Source organism: Strix uralensis, chromosome Z, assembly GCF_047716275.1.
Source record: "Strix uralensis isolate ZFMK-TIS-50842 chromosome Z, bStrUra1, whole genome shotgun sequence".
Taxonomy (NCBI): domain Eukaryota; kingdom Metazoa; phylum Chordata; class Aves; order Strigiformes; family Strigidae; genus Strix; species Strix uralensis.
The window spans coordinates 102903376-102923229 of NC_134012.1; the positions used below are offsets into that span (position 1 = coordinate 102903376).

Genomic DNA, 19854 nt, shown 5'->3' on the forward strand with positions numbered 1-19854 from the left:
TAAAACCCAAAATCATGAAATTTTGAGACCTAGCAGATGATTTTCTTTCCCAAAATAGTCTGTGATCTAGATAGCAGATCCTGCAAATCTTCACCTGAGTATACCTGGTGAGACTAATGATATGAATAAAAGTTTGAAAGATGAAAACCTACACAAGCAACCCTCAAACAAAAGATATCAAGGCTCTATTAGAGCATACAGAATCTGTCAGATTCATTTCTCCTTTACTGACGGTTAAGATTAAAACCACTAGGTATATTCTGTGCAGCACCAGTCAAAGTGGTGATCTAGATGGAGAAAGCCTGGGGAAGAGTTGAAATATACCCTAAGGAATGAAAAGTAGGAAGATGTGATTTGCTTTTTTTGTGATTACTTTCTTGGAAAAAAAAAAAAAAGGCAATGATTGCCATAATGCCCCATTCATCTGTGAGACAAACTAACCATATGAAAAGTGGATGAAGAATAATCAGTGTACTTTCTGTCCAATGTGATAAAATGTAAATGGATAAAAAGGATTGGGTTTTTCACTTAATAAAGAATTCCAGTTTTCAAATCTCATTTGGTTGTGTAAATCCAAAAGGGTTTTCTGCTCAGTAGCCCAAATTTTACAATTTTACTGTGGTCATTTAGTCAGCCAGGTTTTTGATTCAGATCTGTTGTGTTCCAGGGAATGGTTCCATCTCTGTGAAAGTGACAGTTTCAAGACGGAAGAAGTCAAAATGCTGTTGCACACCATAATTGATTTGTGTGTGTGTGTACACAATTAGCTTAAGGTATTAATACAAACAGTAGGTAGCTGCGTCTAATGATTTTTTTTTTTGAGTAATCTGAACCATCTGCCTCTAGATATTAAGGAGTTCACTCTTTAATCCAGATTATGGCTGACAAACTGGTTTTGGCATTCACGTTTCACTATCATTGTGCCCTTGAAGAGCTGATGTGACTGTAGAAACTCTCTTGCTTACAATTGTTGGTATTGAGAACATTTTTGGTTTGCTTTGGCTTTCTTGTAGCTGCTTGCTTATAGCTCCTTTTTTCTTGAGAAGATGGCCTTTCTAATGAAAAGTATGTTGAGCAACCAGGTAAAGAACTTGGGACTTGGAGGTGGAGGGGAAGAAAACAAAGAAGAAAGCACTCCTTCTGATCCAGCAGCAGCTGCAGGAATGACCAGAGAGGAATATGAGGAATATCAAAAGCAAATGGTTGAGGAGAAGTGAGTACCTGTTCCCTTATTACCAGTATAGGGCTGATTCTTGGTAACTCTGTGCAGATAAAAATAACCCAAGACAAAGCCAAACATTCAGCTCTCTTCCCTTTTTTTAAAGCAGACAAATCTTTGCTAGTCTTTCTGAAATAAAAGTTCCCAACTGGAAATGATAAAATATTATGTTCCCCCCTTCCTCCCCCTCATCCTGCACCTCTCTCCTACAGTTCCCTGCTATCTCCACACCTTGATATGCTGGATTCATTCCTAGCTGATGTTACTTTATCTGTCAGATTTTTCCATAGGTACAAAGCTGTTTGTAGTGCAGGAGTTAATTCTAAAATGTGTATGATTTGTTCTCCTAGAAGTCCATGAGGAGTACGCTTTCAATACACGATCTTTTCTTTGTCCACATTTATTATGGCAGACATGGAAAAGTAATGAGTGCCATGTTAAACTGGATGACATTTATCTAGAGAAAAGTTTTAAGATGGTTATTTTTTGTAGTTGCATTTTCAGTTATTTCTTCTAAAATATAGTATTCAGCTGAAAAGTTCTGATTTAAATTTCAATTTCATTTTGTCTTTAATTATAATCTTTACCACTTGCTATGTTTAAATATCAAAACAAGTAAAATAAAGGACTTAACACATAGGAGTTCAAATCATGCATAATTATAAATAAAACGGTTGACTTTTAAATCTCAAATGCATCTGTTCGTCTAATGGTCAATTACATAATGGTTGTGTAAATCCTTCTCGTAAGATGATTATAGGTGAAAGGTTAATGACTGACAGAATTTGAGGTATCCAGGTCTGTATTTAGTGGCAGCCATTTCTATCATAAAACCTTGAATAGGTATCCCTTAGTTTGCAATAAAATACAGAATGTTCTGCTATGCATTTTGTCAAGGGATATTTAAAAGAGAAATAACCACCTGCTGGCGGGAAGATGCTTCAAGACTGAGAAGCAAAACAGGATTGCTGAAATAGAAATAATTCTTTTTCCAAGCATTTTTCCTGTAATGTTTTCAAGCGTGGCATGTGTCTGTTAAATGCTGAACTGTATTGAGGAATCGGTGCAGGAGTACTTCTGAAAGTACAGTTTGGAACTATAGTAGGAATGTTTGAAGTACTTTCAAAGAGAAAAAAAATAGGACAGTGCACACCGGTGTGGTTATGTAAACGTGTGTCAGAAACCTTTTGTCACAAGCAGAGCATCTGTTTGAGGGCTCTCTGGATTTTACCCAGTTTTCAGCTGTATGGGAGTGCAGATCAGAGAAGTGCCTTGCTGGAGTCATACTCAGGTGGAGTTTGGCCTTTGCGTGACCATCCTGGCTCTGGGTTCTTCTCGGGTTTGAGGGGTTTTTTTGGTGACTAAACACACAAAAATGCATTTTTCTGAGAAACAGCAATAGGAACAAACAGGTGGCTTGTGCTGGCAACCTCTAGCATGGTCACATAGAATCTTCTTCCAGCACCACAAGAGTTTAAGCAAGAGTTGACCACCAGTTTGTGCTGCATGTCACAGGCATTAGACTGTCGTTCAACTACTCTTACACCTGTTTCCTGTTCCCCCAAAGCTCCATGTTCCAGGGAATTAATTAGATCCTCCAGAACAAAAAGGTGTAAATTAGGCCAGACGCTAGGGCCCAGACAATGCTGGGAGGTTGGCTGAGGGAGTTTTGCCAGGTCTTCCCATGGTGCCAGGACAAGTGAAAAGCTCAAACCTGCCTGAGCAGAAAATCCCCTCCTGCCCCGCAGCCTCACAGGACATCTGAAGGGATGCGTAGTGGGAACACAGCCCCGTACCGGCTACGGCTAACGGCTCCTCTGGAGGAGGAGTGGGCAACAGAAGAGGGAGGTGGAGAAAGAGAAGGAAAATATGCCAGAAGGGCTCAAAAAAATCTCTTTCCAGTCTTCCCATCAATGACTGAAAGTAGTTTAAGATGGCTTCCATTTAATGTGAAACTTTTTGAGAGAGAAACAAAAAAACTCATTTGTGGAAGCACAGGAAAAATAACATTTCATCTTGCAAGTAGCTTTTATATGACAAAATACCTATACTGGAACAAAATCAATTTTGCCATAGAATTTCCATGATAATGCTTCTAGGGAAAAAAAAAAGACAGGGAAGGTGAATGTTATCAAATGTTACCAAACATCTTTGAGGAGACACATTTTGCAAATAAATACATAAATAGTCTAACTAAAAATTGTGCTGAACAGTTCTTAAATCTAATTAAAGTGTTTTATGAGATCACAGATAAAAGAAGTACTGTTCCACACAGGGAATCTGTGGATTTCATTGCTGTAGGATGTTCTGAAACAATAAATGGATGCAGAAAAGACCAGGAAAATTCACAGGTGACAGAGGCCATCCAGGGCTATTAGAGACAAGGACGTAGAGCCAATTTGCAGCTCCAGTACCCTACACCACTGATTTTTTGGAAGCTGGGCAGTTTTGATACAGGATGCTTATCCTCCTCTTAAATTCTTTCTCTGAGAATCCACTACTGTCTGCTGTTGGAGGTGGGACTCTAGGATAGGTAAACTTCTGGTCTGACGCAGAAAGACTGTTCTGCCCTTGTGTGTGTGGTGTTATTCTGTGAGAATGTCGTGGTTGTAGAACAGGAGCATTGGCAGGCAGCCGCATCTCGGTAAGTGCCCCAGCAGAGTAAGCAAAGAATAAGCCTAACTCTTCTGTTCTGCCTATTGGAATTGTTCATTGTTATAGTGAGCAGTAACAACTAGTACAGGTACAAACTCCAGACAAGTAGTGTTGGCTTATCCTTCATTATTCACAGGACTCAAGGGAACTGTTCCGAGAACAAGCTTGGGGTGCAGGAAGTCTGGCCCCTTAGCATCCATGTATCAATATTGCTCCTTTTGTGGACAAGTTACATAACTTTGGGAATAACTCCTGCGTGTGGCTGTTTGCAGCTGAGCAACTGGCTCAGTGTAAAAGACCATATTTTATTAGTATCTTGAAGAAACATCTTTTCTGATTTCCAGGATAGAAAGAGATGCAGCATTTGCACAGAAAAAAGCAGAGCGAGCCTGTCTGAGGGTTCATCTGAGAGAAAAGTACAGACTCCCTCAGGTAAGCCTGTAGTTCTTGATCTCATCTAGTTCAGTGGCCAGTTTTAAAGCAAATTGACGACCTGTGCAAAATTCTGAAAATGGCAAATTGCCTTCATTTTCATCACATGCAGCTCAGTACAGAAATGGAGACTGGAACCATGGTTTTCCCTAGTGACTGCTCCTTTTAGACCCTTTTTTCTCTGTTCACTAGATGAATCCAACAGAAAGATTGTTGCAGTCCCTCTTTGCACTGTCAGATCTGGAAAAGGTGACTAGGCAAGTTGAGTATCTGGTCTGACTGTGTCTCACATTGTACGTTCTTAACTTGGCAACATGCAACAGTTAAAAATAAAGCTAATTGAAAGGAATTGAAGGGAGCTGAGGGAGCGAGAGCCTGAGAAGGGTTCTGCAACAGAATCAGGGAAGATTAGCCCGCAGCAGGATCTTTGCATCCATTTTGACTGCAGGATCGCTGTGAAGGTCCCTAGGTAGGTTTCCCTGTGACAATCTCTTTTATGGGGGTGAATCAGGGGAATTTTCTCAGCTTAGTGTTGTCGGACAAGGTTGTTAAATGGTGTGCAGTACACCAGGGCCAGCGGCTATTTACCCGAGTATTCTAAAGGATTTAAAATTAGGAATTGCCAGACTTACTGAGGCATGTAGTCTGTCATTTAACATCAGAAGATGGGAAATATGAACACATTTTCAAAAAGAGGCTCCCAGAGATATACAGGGAACAACAAATCAGTAACTGACTTCTGTAATGGAAATGAAGGAAAACTACTGAAAACAGCTAGCAGATATATGGCCAAAAATTATATGATGGGGAGAAGAGAAAGAAGACTTGTACCAGACAGCCCAACCTTTCAAATCTATTAGCATGCTCTGAAGGGATGACTGATCATAAGGGTGAAAATTATTAGTTCTAGGGTTTTTTTAAAAACAAAAAGTTGAAGAAATTATTTCCCAAAAAACTTGTTAAAGAAAACAAACTGTGGTAGGGTGTGAAGGAAGGTCCGTGAACTCTTGAATATTATTTTCCTTTCATTTTGAAGAAGTCACTGAAGACTTGTTTGTGCAAATTAGTATTGGGGCTTTTACTACTTTGCATTTAGGGGGTCCCTAAAATCTGAGATTCTGCTCTGGGCCACGGAATTGAAAGGCTTTGTGTCTGTCCATGGCTTTCCAACACATGGTTGTGGAGTGATTAATTAAAATGGAGGAAGGTAAAGAATCCATCTCATCTAAATTTAGCTGCTAAAAAATTTAGTACTTAGCCCAAGCAAGTCGTTTAAGGACTCTGTCATTGATGGAGAGAGACCAGCACTTCTAGCCTCATCTATCCAAACTTTCAGATAAGTGTTTAAGGTGAAGTTGGGTCACCTTCCAGCAGTGTGTGCCTCTCACAGAGGGAGGCCAGGTTGCTACCTTAGACCAGACAGCTGAAGTCAGGTGAGATGTATTCCACCCCTAAGACCCTGGGTCTTCCAACGCTGTAGCTGGAATTGTCAGAATAACCCAGTCTTTGATTCCGTGCTCACAAACTGGAGCTTGAATCTGAACTTAGTGTGGCCATGGAGGGCCCTGGATTTCTGGGTAGGGTCCCTGGTCATTGAACCTGGATGCCTTCAACTGGAGAGATGCAGGAAGATGTGCAGGAAGCTGCAGGTGAGGGACAAAAGAACAGGAGAGATCAGAGTGTGATCTCAGTCTTACTGTTGGGAGAGTGAACAGACAGGGAATCTGGTGGCCTTACAACTTTGGACCTGGTTCACCAGGCGCTGTAGAGCCCTACACCTATGAAACATGCACTGGGAGGCACTAAAGTCTCCTGGAGAGCAAGAAACTGCAGGTTGGAGGGCTGTCTTTGCTAGAATCAATGCTGTCTTAAGCAGAGTTATACAGAGTTCCCAGAGATCCATATAGTTCCAGAGATTGTGAAATATGGTTCAGGCCCTTCTGAGAAGAGAGCAGGATCTTTGTTTCTTGAGCTGAATTATTCTACTATGCATGTGCCTAACATTTATTGACTTCCTGTTCTGATCTCTCATGTTTCTTTGGTTTAGCCTAATATGCTGTGTTACTCTGCACTATTTGCACCATGACACAGGCTTTCTAGTGGCTGTTGTTGACTTGGTAGATTTACTGGGAAAGGAGGAAAGTTTGAGCTTCTTCCTTCCACCCTGACACAGACAAGTAAACCATGTGTTCCCACGGCCTGTGATACCAGTGAGAGCCTTCCCTCTGCTAGAACCTGGGTTGTATCCACCCCTGAACTTGAGTCTGTACATAGGCAGTGAAAAAACTTATTTCTGGAAAGTCTTTGAAGACTCAGGTTTGCATAGGCTCCTCATTCACAGGTTGTTAAAAGGTCATGTTGAGTTCTCCTGGGAATAACCAATCTTAGACCAGTGGTGGTTTGTATGCTATTAAACTGCTCTTATCCTGGTCACTCTTTCGTTGCTTATAAAAGATTTCTAAAGAGATTTATTTTTCCAGCTTCACTAAGATATCCTTCAGATACAGTCATGTCAAATACAACTTCATTGACTTGCTGAAAATTTGTCGTTTGAGCAAATGCCTCCTGGAAGTAATGGCTGTTATCTGGAGTTGTCCAGTTGCTTTTCCCTCTGCAGACAGTGTTACAACTGTCTGATCTGTGCTCTCTGTGTTTTTCATTCCATCTCCTGCAGTCAGCAGAGCCTGGGGCTTGCTGGTTCATCGGTCACATGAAGATACGGACTTTGTGTTTTGGTGACCTTTTTTGTATCATCCAGCTTCCAAACAGGATGAACTGAGATATGTTTAACTAAAGGCCTGGGTCCCTGCTCTGTGGCACAGAACTAATTACACAGGTATTCAGGTGCTGGACTCCAAGGGATTTCAAGGAAATTAGAGTCTATAGGGTCCTGTGAGTGTGAGCCCAGGAAGACAGAGGTCTGATTATTATACATGTAATTAAAATATTCTAGCAGTATATGGCTCGCATTTCCCAGACCCTTCTATCCTGGGATGATGGCCCCAGTCAAGGTTGAGAACTATCCATGCCACTTTTTAGTCTATATTAATTAAGCAGCAGTAATGAAATTAACTATCAACAGGGAGTTCAACACATTTGAAATATGCTCAGCTAACAAATTAATAATGCCCTGGTGTACTTCATTCATAATTGCCCAGGGTTACTGTCACAGAAATTACCAGGGAAAACAGCAGGGAAGCAAGAGTCAACTGAGGCCTGCAGGTGCCTACCTTGTTAGGACCCAACTCAAACACTGAGGGAAAAGTTTTCCCCGGAGCCGTCAAGTCTTGTGATTTTTAGCTTTGTAAAAGCACAAGCGTTGTGAAGGGATTGTCTGTGTCTGAAATACCTGTCACACCGTCTAGCACCTACATTATCCTTAAGTGAGGAAGAAAAATGCAGGGTTGCACAGCTGCACGGATAGGCCCTGTGATCTGGAGGATGTTGTTATGCTGATTTAGGCTGTGTTCTTCACTGGCCATCCATTACCTGAAAACTTTCTGCAGGTTTTTGTCTGCTCAGCATTCATCTGAATACTGGTTCTAGTTGGATGAAGTAAGTTGTGCTATAAAAGCCAGTCCATGGCCCAGAGTTACCAATGGGGTAGTTGAAGATGAGGAAAAGAGCTTTGCAAACATTTCTTTTTATTGTACTATTTTGCGGGATTCAAAAGGAGCAACTTTTTCTCTTGGACTTTTTTGGCAAGCTATTTGTAATATTTTCAATGAAAAGTTTATAACAAGTCTGTTAAAAAAAAAAAACAAAAACAAAACCAAAAAACCCCACAAAACAAAAAACCAAAAACAAAAAACCCCCAAACTTCCTCTTTGTAAAGGTGTTCTTTCCTGGAAACAAAATTTCCAATTGTGACTGTGAAGGAAAAAAAAGGTATTATTTTAAAATAGTTGGAGATTTTTGATATCAAAATTTTGATGTGGTAAAACATCACACTGATGTTCTTCTACAGAAACAGGTTTTTGTGTGTAAAATTTCTATCAAACCTAACTAGCAATATTAGACCTCCTCACACAAATGATTTGTTCTTGCCTTCTTGAACTGAGTGGGAAGGATTTAACCTGTCCAAAGGTATTAAAGATAATTTGCATCCTTTCTTATCCTTGATCTGGAAGGAATTTGAGAAGATGAGTGCAAGTGTTGGTCAAGATTACATTTATGAGGTTTCCTGACCTATCTCTCTGGAGTCTTGTCCACAGATAGCAAATTCAGGAGTCCACCAATAAGCTGGGTTTTCCCAGCAGATTATTTAAAGCCATCACATATTCCCACTGTCTTCAAGGACTGATCTTTGACTTTATAGCCACCTCTACATACATCGTCTCTGCTACCTTCTCCCACAGCACTGAACCTTTTGAGATAGCTCCTCCAGTAATTACTTTTCCTTTTCCTCAAATTAATAAATTAATAGGGGGGGTTCATTCAATCACTTCTGTCTACATCCAGGTCTGTGGGGATGATGATGATGTTTGGCTGTCTGCAAGCAGAGGGCTTCATGGTTCCACGTGTTCCCTTTCCTGTTGGGGGCTTTTGGTGGTGCTTCTGGCCCTGGGCTAGTAGAATCTTTCAGCTTGGCAGGAGGAGCCAGATGTGAAGGGTTCCTTGTGGAGGGTGCATTTTAAGAAGGTCTACCATTTGCCAGCGAAGGGTTTTTTGTGCAGTTTCCTCAGTGCCCTGTGAATCTAGTGCTAAATCTAACCTCCTAAATGAGTCTGTGCTGGGGCATGCTCTTCAGTGCTGGAGTGCCATCACCCCTGTCGTTAAACTACTTGACAGTCCCTAACACAGTTTCGTTAGATTCCATTACCTGGCATGACTTGGGATCGAAGGCAAATATGACTGAGGAGTTTAAAAACCTATCTTAGAACCTGCAAGCAATAGAATTGAGTGTTTATGCATTTTCTGTGGCAAGCACAATTAAATACTTAAACATTTGCAACCATCTCTGCCCACTAAAGCATCAGAAATGCCAGAAGGACCCAGCAGTCAAGTGATTAAAAATTAACAAAGTTACCTAGGCTTAGAAAGTGCTTATATCATGTAAACACAAATTGTAAATCATCTATTTTTTTCTACAGTGTTCGTTTGATGCTGTTTCTAACCCTGAGCCGCCAGAGGCCCTCTAGTGCCATGTTCATAAAATTGCACCACTCTTAAAACAAGCGTTTGCTTGAACCCTAAAGGCAAATTACAATTTGGCTCAAAAGTGAATCAATCTTGTGACTTAGATAAAATTATACTATTTGTATTTAACCAGTCAGGTAGGCCTCATTCATAGTCAGGATAAAAATTGTATTTTTCTCTAACTTTGAAAACAAGGTTTTTGCAACCAAAACGTTGCTAACTGACTTTCCAAGAAAGAGAAGTTCTGTCTTAAAAAAGTACGGCAGAATGTTTTGAGACAGGTACTGGGGGGAAGAAATGCTGTGGAGAAACCTCAATTAAGCTACTTCTGCCTGCCTTTCCAGTGTGTCAATGTTGAACAAAGCTTTCATAAACAAATTTGAAGTGAATACAATTCTGTATAGCAACTCATTTCAGTTCAGCAAACTCTTGGTAAGGACATCTGACTTTTAAAATTATCTGAAGGCACAGTTTGGCATCTTCAAAAATGAAGGCGTATTGCTACACCTGTAGCTTCCCATTCAAATGACCCCTTTAAGTGGAAGTATGATTAGCTCCTGCGTCCTTTGCAGACGGTTATCAAGGTCACGCACTGACTTGTACTTGACCTTTGATCTCTCTTTCTTTCCCTGGAGGTGTTGCTGTTATGGCTGCAGGTCGCTCTGTAGCGACACCCGTGTCTGCACTGTGTAGTCTAATTTAGTTTCCAGGCATTATCAAGCTGCAAGCAGCACGGATCGTCTGTGATGCATCCTGCTTGTCTGGGATGAAGTGAAGGTGCTGAGCTCTTTCAGCTTGCCGTAGCAGTCCCTGGTGAAGCAGGCAGACCGGGCGCGTTGCCTGCGCGCAGCACGAGGTCCGTGCGGTCGCCGGGCTGGGTGGAAGCCCAGGATCCGCTCCATGTGTGTGAGGCTGACGTTGTTCCTGCAGTAGGTGTGTTGGGGAGCTGCTGGCACTCACCCACAGCTATAGCCTGACAGCAGAAAGACTAGAGAGATGCACCACGTCTTCAGATTCCTCTGGACAGAATATCCATCCGGAAGAGAAAGGAGTATGCCTGGAAAAACAGATATAGGTTAGTGCATGACCAGTGTTGTGTGTAGGCGCAGAAGGGCAGATTATCCACTGTGCTCTTCTGTATTCATCAGTTGCAATATACCTTTTGTTCAGGGTGTTCAGCATAGTGACGAGAAAGATCATATCCTGAGGATGAGTTTAATTACAGAAAGATTAATTATGCAAAAAATGAAGTACAAGATTTCAAGTGGGTGATTGGATTGTAGGCCTAAACCTCTAAACACCAGCATTTTAATTAGCAGCTGAGTAGTAAAATATCATTAGTCTTTGTTTTCCTTTCGGAGGCATACGCTGAGCCAGCTACTGAACAGCATTTGCCAGGCCCCATATTCTGCCAGGCCCCAGCTTTAGATCACAAGAAGGGCTAGTTTCAAAGGCTTCAGGACATTTATATGCCCAGCTGTCAATTAAAAGTCAGTAGAGCTGGGTGTCTCTCTCTGAGTCTGTAAGTCTGCAATCCGTGGTGCTTCCTCCAGTTGTGAGATGGTGTTCAGGTCCCCACGGTCGCCCCTGGCTGACCCCGACGAGCACGCTGACACCTCATAGCACCCGAGAGCGTGCAGTGGCCATCTGCCCCCTCCCCAGCAGGATCTCAGCTTTGGTATACACTAAGCGGTCTTTGGGGCCAAATTTCAGTAATAATGGTAGAAGGCTTGCCTCCAAGGTAGGTCAGGAGCTCTAAGCTAGCAAAGAAGTTAAGCATATCCTTAGCTTTGCTGATTTGCAGTGGTTGCAGTTAAATTTTGCAGGATATGCTTTTCTGCATTTGTGTCTACCTATGTAGCATTTCTTGGTTGAAGGTCTGTTTTCTTTTCATCAGCCCTTATGAAAAGGACTGATATATGTTTTATTGGGAAGAGAATGAAATTATTACATGCGCACTTTATGTCTCCGAAAAAATTCAACTCTAAGATACAACGTCATGGCAGCAAAATGCTCTCAAACCTGTGATAATGCATTAATTATTTTTTAAAATGAAAGTATTTTCAGGTAGTCTAGTATGGGATAGAAACCTGGAATATTACCAGTATCAATCACTAGCACACATTGTAAATGAAAGCATGAAATTCAAGACTAAGCAGGGCCCCCTTTTCAGTGCAAAATCTAAAGCTCCATGTTATCTGAGCCAGATTTATAAGAGAAAGCAGTCCCTTAATGAACCTAATCCTATTAACACAATTGTCAACTTAGGTTTGTCATCAGAAAGATGTTTTTAGCCATGAGACATTTGATCCATGGACAACTTTTTCATCTTTCAGAGTATTCAATTCATCACCTTCATACAAAACATTCTTTAAAAATTATATAAATACATAAATATTTTAATTTAAAAAAACCCACACCAAACTCTTTTATTCACTTACTGCCTTTTTCCTGAACTGGGATCCAGTAACCAGTTAACTTCAAGGTCTAAACACAGGGGCTTGAGGTGATGGTGCCTGTGATGCAGGAGAGGAACATCTGATCCCAGGCCCATCCAGCCTGTCCAAAGACACAGGCTGCAGCACGGCGGCCTCCCCCGTGGGCCCCACCACCCCTTTCACATCACTGATCTGCACGTGTGTCCACCGTGTCACCTCTAAAGCCACTGCTCTCTCTCAGGGTATTGTCACATCAGTGCCGTTTTTCTGTCCAAGTGTTGGGGGTTGTGATACAAGAATTTATAGCACCTCAGGAAACGACTGTGTCATCTGCTCCAAGCAGGTGGATCCCTTCCCCTAGTCTGCTCTACAAGATTCTCAGTTACTGAATAGCAGGATGTTTTTTGTTCGTTGATATTTAGAGGGAAGGAGTATTCAGATGCAATCAGGTGTCTTTTCAATAACAAGTGCTGCTAAAGACATTAAAAAGGAACGCTTCTTGCCATGAAAGGGACATGTAGTCATGTAATCTCAAACAGCTCTTGCTCTATTGTGCTGTGATGGCAATATTGTTAAGACTTGATTTAATGAATAGTGCCGTTCCAGAATTAAAGGATTTTTCACTGTATGCAGTGAAAACATTACATAAGCTCTAGCTGTGCTGCGGGGGATGCATATTGACCAGGCAGAAAGAGAAACTTGTCTTGGGAGAAGCTCTTCAGTGTGTACAGGCTTTATGTAAGTATGTGAAAACAAGTACTTGCTAAGCTTGAAGAACTCTTTTGCTGATCCAAATGTTTTCTTGATAGGCCAGAGTGAAACAGCTGTGGATCCACTGTGGAAAAATGGAATCATGGTGTGGATGTGGAAAAATGGAATCATGGTGTGGATGTCAGGATTGCTTCCTGAGAAGGTGCAGGCCGGGGCGATGGGCACCACGGCACAAGCAGAGCCCTCAGCCCCCGGCGCAGTCCCGCAGGCGGGAGGAGCTGGGGCTGGTGGCAGGTCCAGGGATGGCCCAGGGATCCTCCAGGAAGGCAAAGCATGGTCCATCCTGGGAAACCAGTCATCAAGCCAGGCTTAGCAGGGGACCAGCTTGGCACAGGCACAGCTGTGACCTAATGGGGGCCTGGCATGAGCCAAAATGGGGTTTCAGAGCCCCGGGTGCAAGGGGGTTCTCACTGAGGCCAGTTTGGGCAATGACATGACGGTGCTGCAAGGCCCTGAGAGCTGGGCTGTCATGCAGCCTCCACACACCCTCCCTGTGCTCCAGACTGTGCTCTCTGTGTAGGGCTGGCACAAGACTGTGTTTGTAGGAGAGAAGGCTGGCGGTTCCAACCTCGAACTTCCTTGAACCTGCCTGTGAGGTACCTGCAGCCGTCGGGTGGCACAGGTCAGTACGAGGCTGCCGTGTTGCTCACCACAAATCCCACCTGGGTCAAGGCATGATGAACTCTGATTTTGTGTGTAACTGGTGTGTTATAGGTGATCAAGGCATGGTGAACTCTGATTTTGTATGTAACTGCTGCGTTATAGGTGATCAAGGCACGGTGAACTCTGATTTTGTATGTAACTGCTGCGTTATAGGTGATCAAGGCATGGTGAACTTTGATTTTGTATGTAACTGGTGCGTTATAGGTGATCAAGGCATGGTGAACTTTGATTTTGTATGTAACTGGTGCGTTATAGGTGATCAAGGCATGGTGAACTTTGATTTTGTATGTAACTGGTGCGTTATAGGTGATCAAGGCATGGTGAACTCTGATTTTGTATGTAACTGGTGCGTTATAGGTGATCAATCACCACGTCAGGGCTGGATTCACCTACCAAAGGATCTCTGCCCATAGGCATAGATAGATTTCATGACAGGGTAAGTTAGACATAAGGAAAGCAGTACATCACGCAGTGATGCTGGAAGACAGTTTGGCTCCCCTATGGATTAGTCTGTGAGCTTTGATCTCTTTTGTTTAGTCAGACTTCATATAAACAGATGTTTAGACTGTCTGTTTTCTGCTTACACCTGTGTATCATGTATGTGTAAAGAACTCTGTATTATATTGCACCTGTAACAAATGGATCTGACTGACTACATCAGATGCACCGTCAGGGTCAAAGAGTACTACCGGGCACTAGGACTCTGTTGCCTGTGCTGTTGAATTGTCAGAGTAGTGCCTGTCCCAGTTTTGGCCTGGGCATTCTCCCAAGCAGTTCCCAGGGCCAGTCTGGGGGTTAGGACAGGCATTCCCAGGAGCCAGTTAGATGGGACCACCCTGTTTGGTAGGGTGAGAGAGTTCAATAGCATCGCAGTGGGTTGTTTCAGGCCAGCTGGCCTTGGGGCAGGAGACTAGTGCCAGGCATATTTAATTTACTAGGATAGTAAATCAGTTGCTTCTGTGTTCTCAGAGATCCTAAAAGGGTGGCTGAACACTTGCAGAGACCTGGAAACTGTGGAGATGAAAGTCATCAGGAGAGAGGCTGTCCAGCGCAGTGCAGGTTTGCCAGGGTCCAGTGGGGCTTTCGGTATGTGTTTGTTCGAGCCCGTGGCCCCAGCTGTCCTGCCCATGAGATCTGCCTGTCTTGGGTGCTCTCTGTGGTCCCAGGTGTGTTCTGATGCAGGGTAGTGCTGCTCTCGTTGTCCGAGCCATGTCTGGCCTTGGGTGAGTAACAGTCCCATGTGTGCGCATGCTGGGACAGAAGGGGTCTGCACACCCTGCTCACACTCTGATTGTGAGCTGCTGTCTGAAGCCAACAGACACCGTGCGTTTCCAGCACCACGCTTCTGGTCTTGACTTTCAGAAGTGAGTGCTTGGACCTGCAGGCTTGCTGGATATTTGGACACTTGCAGCATTAGCCTGACTTTAAGAACATCCTGTGGGAAAATCTTCTGGTCTCTCCATGTGAGAAAATAAGCTTTACCTTATTTCCACCAGACTTTAAAAAAAACCCCAACAAGTAAAATCAGAAACTTAATCCTCCATTTCCATTTCAGATAAAAGTAACAGAATCAGATCTGTCAAATTTTAGAAGATAAGAGGCCATACCTATCTGATGTGCTTCTTGGCTTGTTGTTGAGCAGCCCTGCCCTGCTGAAGCTCATACTAGGTCTGCTCAAAGGCAGGCTAAATGCCAAGTGGGTAGAGGCAGGTGACTTGGGCAGAATTGTACTGCTTTAGACTATGTCTGAATATGTCCTTCTCTGAACCCCCAAACTGTGGTGTGCATCACATCTCAGACTTCAGTAGGACAGGGGGCTTTGGTGCAAGAATGTGCCAAACAATTGTTCACATGGCCAAAGTGGCTTTTGTGTACGCTGTATGGGCCTCTCTCCACACCATACACAGTAGTGTGCAGTGATGAAGCCTTCACTTACAAATACTTCTAAAGAAAAGAACATGTGGGATTGTCTGCTTAGTACTTTTATTGCTCAGTAATTAACCCAGTATCTTTTTTTATCATCATCTACTGCTACTTGGGAGAATTTCAAAAGAGCTAACTCATCCACTAGCTAGCACTGGCTGATTAAAAGCTTAACACATCTTTTCCTGCTACACAATCAATAAAGAACACTTTGGCTAATTGGGATATTGTTTCTAGCTCCCACAGATCTGAGAGCAGCAACCCTTACCCAAAGGGGTCAAGAGACGTCCTCGCCCATTTTAGCCACATAGTAGTAATGATCATGGGGAGAAATCAGGTTAAAGGGAAGTACAGTTATTGCAAACATAAAGCTGTGCAGCTATATGTAGCAGTAAATAGTGGCTATTCAGTCAAGCATCCCCGTCTGCCTGTCCTTGCTAAGGCCTGAAATGACACAGACATTGCTCATATATGTCCCTCCATTCATTCTTGCATTCGTTCATTCATGCAAACCCAAGACCCCTCTCACTTGCAGAAACACCTCCTGCTGACAGCATTGCTGCTTATTCATATCAGGCCTTTGCTGCTGTCATGCTTCATTTTGAAGATGTAATGAGGCATTAATGCTTATCTTTGATGTGTGAACTGTGTCAAAATATCCTGTTCTTCTGAGCTCTGGATCCATCAGAATCCACCATAAAATGTGAACAAAATGGCCATTGTTTGAAAAATTGACATAGCCCCACTGCTAGAGCATTTCAGCGGGCAGGCAGGAAGCAAGTGTGTGCAGCACTTACTGCATCTCAACCCTTTTAATTGCTTAACCAGTTCCTTCTCCCATCTCCTTCTGGTTTCTCAGATTCACACCAAACTTCCATCCTCTCTTTTGTTGTTTAAGTCCTCCTATTACCCCACTTACCAGCTCTGCAGCGCTGCTCTGGTTATGTGCCAGGCAGCCCCTGCTCCTCATCATGACTCACAGAGGCCAGCCAAAGACCTAGATATAATTTAGGCGTGGGTTGGGGAAGATGGGGACCTTTTTTCCAGTAATTCTTCCCTAAGTTTAATACATCCTCAGGAAGGCTTAAGTTTAGTGCTGATACCTAAAATTACCCACCAACAAATGATTTGGGGAACGGTACCCACACAGTTTTTCTAAAGCTATTGCTTCATCGACCAGATCGCACAACAGATGACAGTCTAGGCAGTGTATTGCAGCACATATTATTTGTTGGATACAACTAATTTGTAGTGGATTTCCTGCAGTATCATCATGTTACCACAGTTAACACATACAGCAAAGATTTCTAAAATGGCAAGTGACGCTGAGGGCTTCAGTTCTGACACTGCTGAAACTCTTCAAAGAAATGTAATTGACGTTGTCTGAAAAATCTCAGCACTTGTATGCTGGATTCACTTTGAAAAACCTGTGCATATGTTTTCGGTTCTCCCTAAAACAAACGAACAAAAAGAGACTCATTGGTAGATCCTGGAATAGCAGCAGTATGTACTCTTATGTACTGTTTTTATTTTCTGCTTTTTGTATCAGAGTGAACTGGATGAGAATCAAATACAGATGGCTGGAGATGATGTGGGGTTGCCAGAAGACCTTCAGAAGATGGTGGAAGAAGACCAGGAGGAGGAAGAGGACAAGGACTCTATCCTGGCACAGCTGCAGAACATCCAGAATATGGACATGGATGCGATCAAAGAAAAGGCACAAGCCACCTTCACCGAAATCAAACAGGCTGCTGAGCAGAAATGTTCTGTGATGTAGAAGAGACACCACTGTCCAAGGGCTGGGAATTCAGTCTTGTCTCGCAGGGGCTGCAGAGTGAGGTCACGCAGAGGAATGCACTTAGCTCTATAGCATTAAATGTACATATAGAAAAGTGAGAGAGAGAGACTTTAAAACCCCGAGGGGGGGTGTCAAAATTTACCTGCTGTGACTGCTTAGTGCGAAGTTAGAACTGGTCCTTGCTTTTTAACATAATATTTTTCCCCATGGAAAAAAATTACTTCAAAAAAGCTAATATTGGAGAAAAAATGTGCCTTTTTCCATTTTTTTTCAAAAAGTGATCAGTATGCTATTAAATATGTATTTTTTAGCAAAATTGTGCTTCTGATGCATAACATATAGGTTATTTAAAACTGCTTTCAGAAATCAAGACATAGATTTCTAATCAAAACATGTCTGTTTCAAACCTTTTGAAACAAACCCAGTACTCAAATGTTGACATTTTCTGCAAAAACTTTTTTAAAAAATGGTTTTGACCATCTCTGTATTAAATACTGCAAAAGGCAAAAAGTGAAGCATATAAGTCTACAGCTTGGGACAAAAATGTCACCGTATATAGAACTGAGTGGGAACTTGTAGAAAACCAAGTCTTGGCAGCTCTCAGCGAACCATGGTCCGTCAGCAATGCAGACTTCTCCAGGCTGCTTTAATTTCACAGCTTCTCGATCTTGCAGCTCGAATGGCAAGTGACAGCAGTGTCCCTCTGCTTGGCTGCTACGTGTGCCAAATTCTGAGGCTTGGGGTATGAGCAGATAATTGCATAGGCTAAAATGAGCTCACCACATTGATTCCAGGAGTTACCTCCATACAAGGCTATATGTAAATCTGGCCCACCTGGAAGATGATGCCAGGGTAGGGCACCTGAACCCTGAGAAAACTCTTGGCTTTCTCTAGTGCTAAATCTGATGAGTCTGTGGGACAGGCAGGGCCCGGTTCAGTGGTTGTAGATTCAGGACCAAGCAAGGTTTTCTTTGCTGTTGTTCAGAGTTTTTTTCTGGGGAAGACCTCAGTAGGTGCTGGCCTGGTTGCCTCCCACTCCCCAAAAGCGGAGCTGCTGATGGCTGACGGTGGGAGGAGCGCGGCCCCACACCCAGCAGCTGGCTGATCGAGGGATGGCTGCTGCGGCCCGCAGCGCTGCCGGCCCGGGAGCCCCATGCAGCCTGGGCAGCCATGAAGGGCCGACAGCAGTCATCGCCACTGGCCCGGGGAGCAGAGCCCTGTGCTTAGGGCAGACAGAAGCATCAGTCTGTCTCTGCGCTTGCATAGCCAGAACAGTTATCACCACCATAACCCCCCAAAAGCTGTACGGCCCTTGCACAGGGATGGTGTAGACAATGCTGCTCCCGAGGGGCTCAGATGCTCTGTAAAATGAAGGACTTGGTAAGTTCTCCAAAAGCTACCCTGTCAGTAAAATTTGCAGATGAATACACGTAGCACCTTCCTACAGGTTTATAAGTCTCTTTCTCTCTCTCTCTCTGATTCCACCCAATCAAGTAAAAATATTCATTTTAAATGAATAAACGCACTAAGTATGGTTTGTCCTTCCTTCCGTCCTTCCTTCCGTCCTTCCTTCCGTCCTTCCGTCCTTCCTTCCGTCCTTCCTTCCTTCCTTTTCCTGTATTTTCACTCTTTTGCTCTGCTCTGCTCCCCTCCTCCCTCTCACTGTTTCTTCCTTAATCCTGGCATCAGGTCTTGGGCTGTGAGGTGCAAAAGGCACAGTTACAATGCACTCCAGATGTGAAATCCACTGAGCCCCTTTGCCTGGGCCGGGCTGCATCCTCCATCCTCCAGCGGTGGCTCTGCCAACCCCGGTGACTGACCGTGACTTGCTGGGAGCAGCTGGGTGATCGGAGGGAGTAGCTTTCTGGAGGGTCCCGTCACCAACAGGGAGGATCCGCTGGGAGTTGCAGCAGCCAGCCAGGTGTCCCTGGTACTAGGTACAGGAAAAACGCCTGCCTTTGTACCTGGCAACGTAAACCAGGTCTTGTAAACACCTTCACTGCCTCCATTGGTCACTCCCTGGGCGCATTCAGAGAGCGGGACCTGTTCATCCTATCTGTCAGTCCCAAGAAAATACACCTTTTCTTCTTCCTCACTTCTTTCTTAAAACCCACAGAAGTTGTCGAGTTTACCTTCCTTGCTTTTTCCAGAGGATGCCCTGGTCTGTTCCAAGCGGGGTCAGTGGCTCTGTATCGTAACAGGTCGTTTCTCTAGCGGAGAATCGCTCTCTGCAGCGCGTTCATCAAGCACCGGAGCTGGCAGTGCTCACTCCATCTCAAACACTCCACCTAAAACCACCAGGACTTTTGATCCGATTTCTGTCTCTTGGGTTCCTTCTCTCGCATGTCACCAGAGAATTTAATTATCTATGCGGAAAGACAAGTGGGCTCTTTTAAGAGGCCTTTACATAAAGTAGTTAAAATAGCCGCCAGTTCAGCTCAACCAGCCTTTGGTTTGTAAGGATCAATCCATTTCCCTCTGGTAAGTGTCTCCATACTGTTCTGCTACTTTACAGACTGAGTTGTCTTATCTATAAAATACCAAAGTAAACAAGCCTAAGGCTTTTGACCCTTGAATTAAAATGTGCCTGGGACATCCTGAAAATCTTACTGAAAGCAGCTGGTGGTTTAAAGGAGCTAATTAAATTCGTCAGCACATATAGAATCAGCATTTTCATGGTTTAAAGGGTCAGAGAAGAAAGTACAGTTAGAATCACCAAACAAGCGATTAATGCGATTCCAAAAAAATGTCAGGGCTGGCAGAGGCACGCGGGGCTGGGAGGGGGCCCTGCCATGCACAGTGCGAGATGCTCCCCA

General features: G+C 43.5%; 2 protein-coding genes across 2 annotated transcripts in view; both read left to right on the forward strand.

Moving 5' to 3' along the window:
- Positions 1-1144, forward strand: part of LMAN1 (lectin, mannose binding 1) — a 27018-nt gene extending 25874 nt beyond the window's left edge. The window contains exon 14 of the mRNA XM_074857143.1: positions 1014-1144. The gene's annotated coding sequence lies outside the window, so the exon portion shown is untranslated. The remainder of the gene's footprint in view (positions 1-1013) is intronic.
- CPLX4 (complexin 4) overlaps positions 1-18573 on the forward strand; it is a 21663-nt gene extending 3090 nt beyond the window's left edge. The window contains exons 2-4 of the mRNA XM_074857145.1: positions 1014-1213; positions 4219-4306; positions 16790-18573. Coding sequence (XP_074713246.1) covers positions 1014-1213; positions 4219-4306; positions 16790-17017 — 516 coding nt within the window. The 3' untranslated portion in view covers positions 17018-18573. The remainder of the gene's footprint in view (positions 1-1013; positions 1214-4218; positions 4307-16789) is intronic.
- Positions 18574-19854: the final 1281 nt, after the last annotated feature.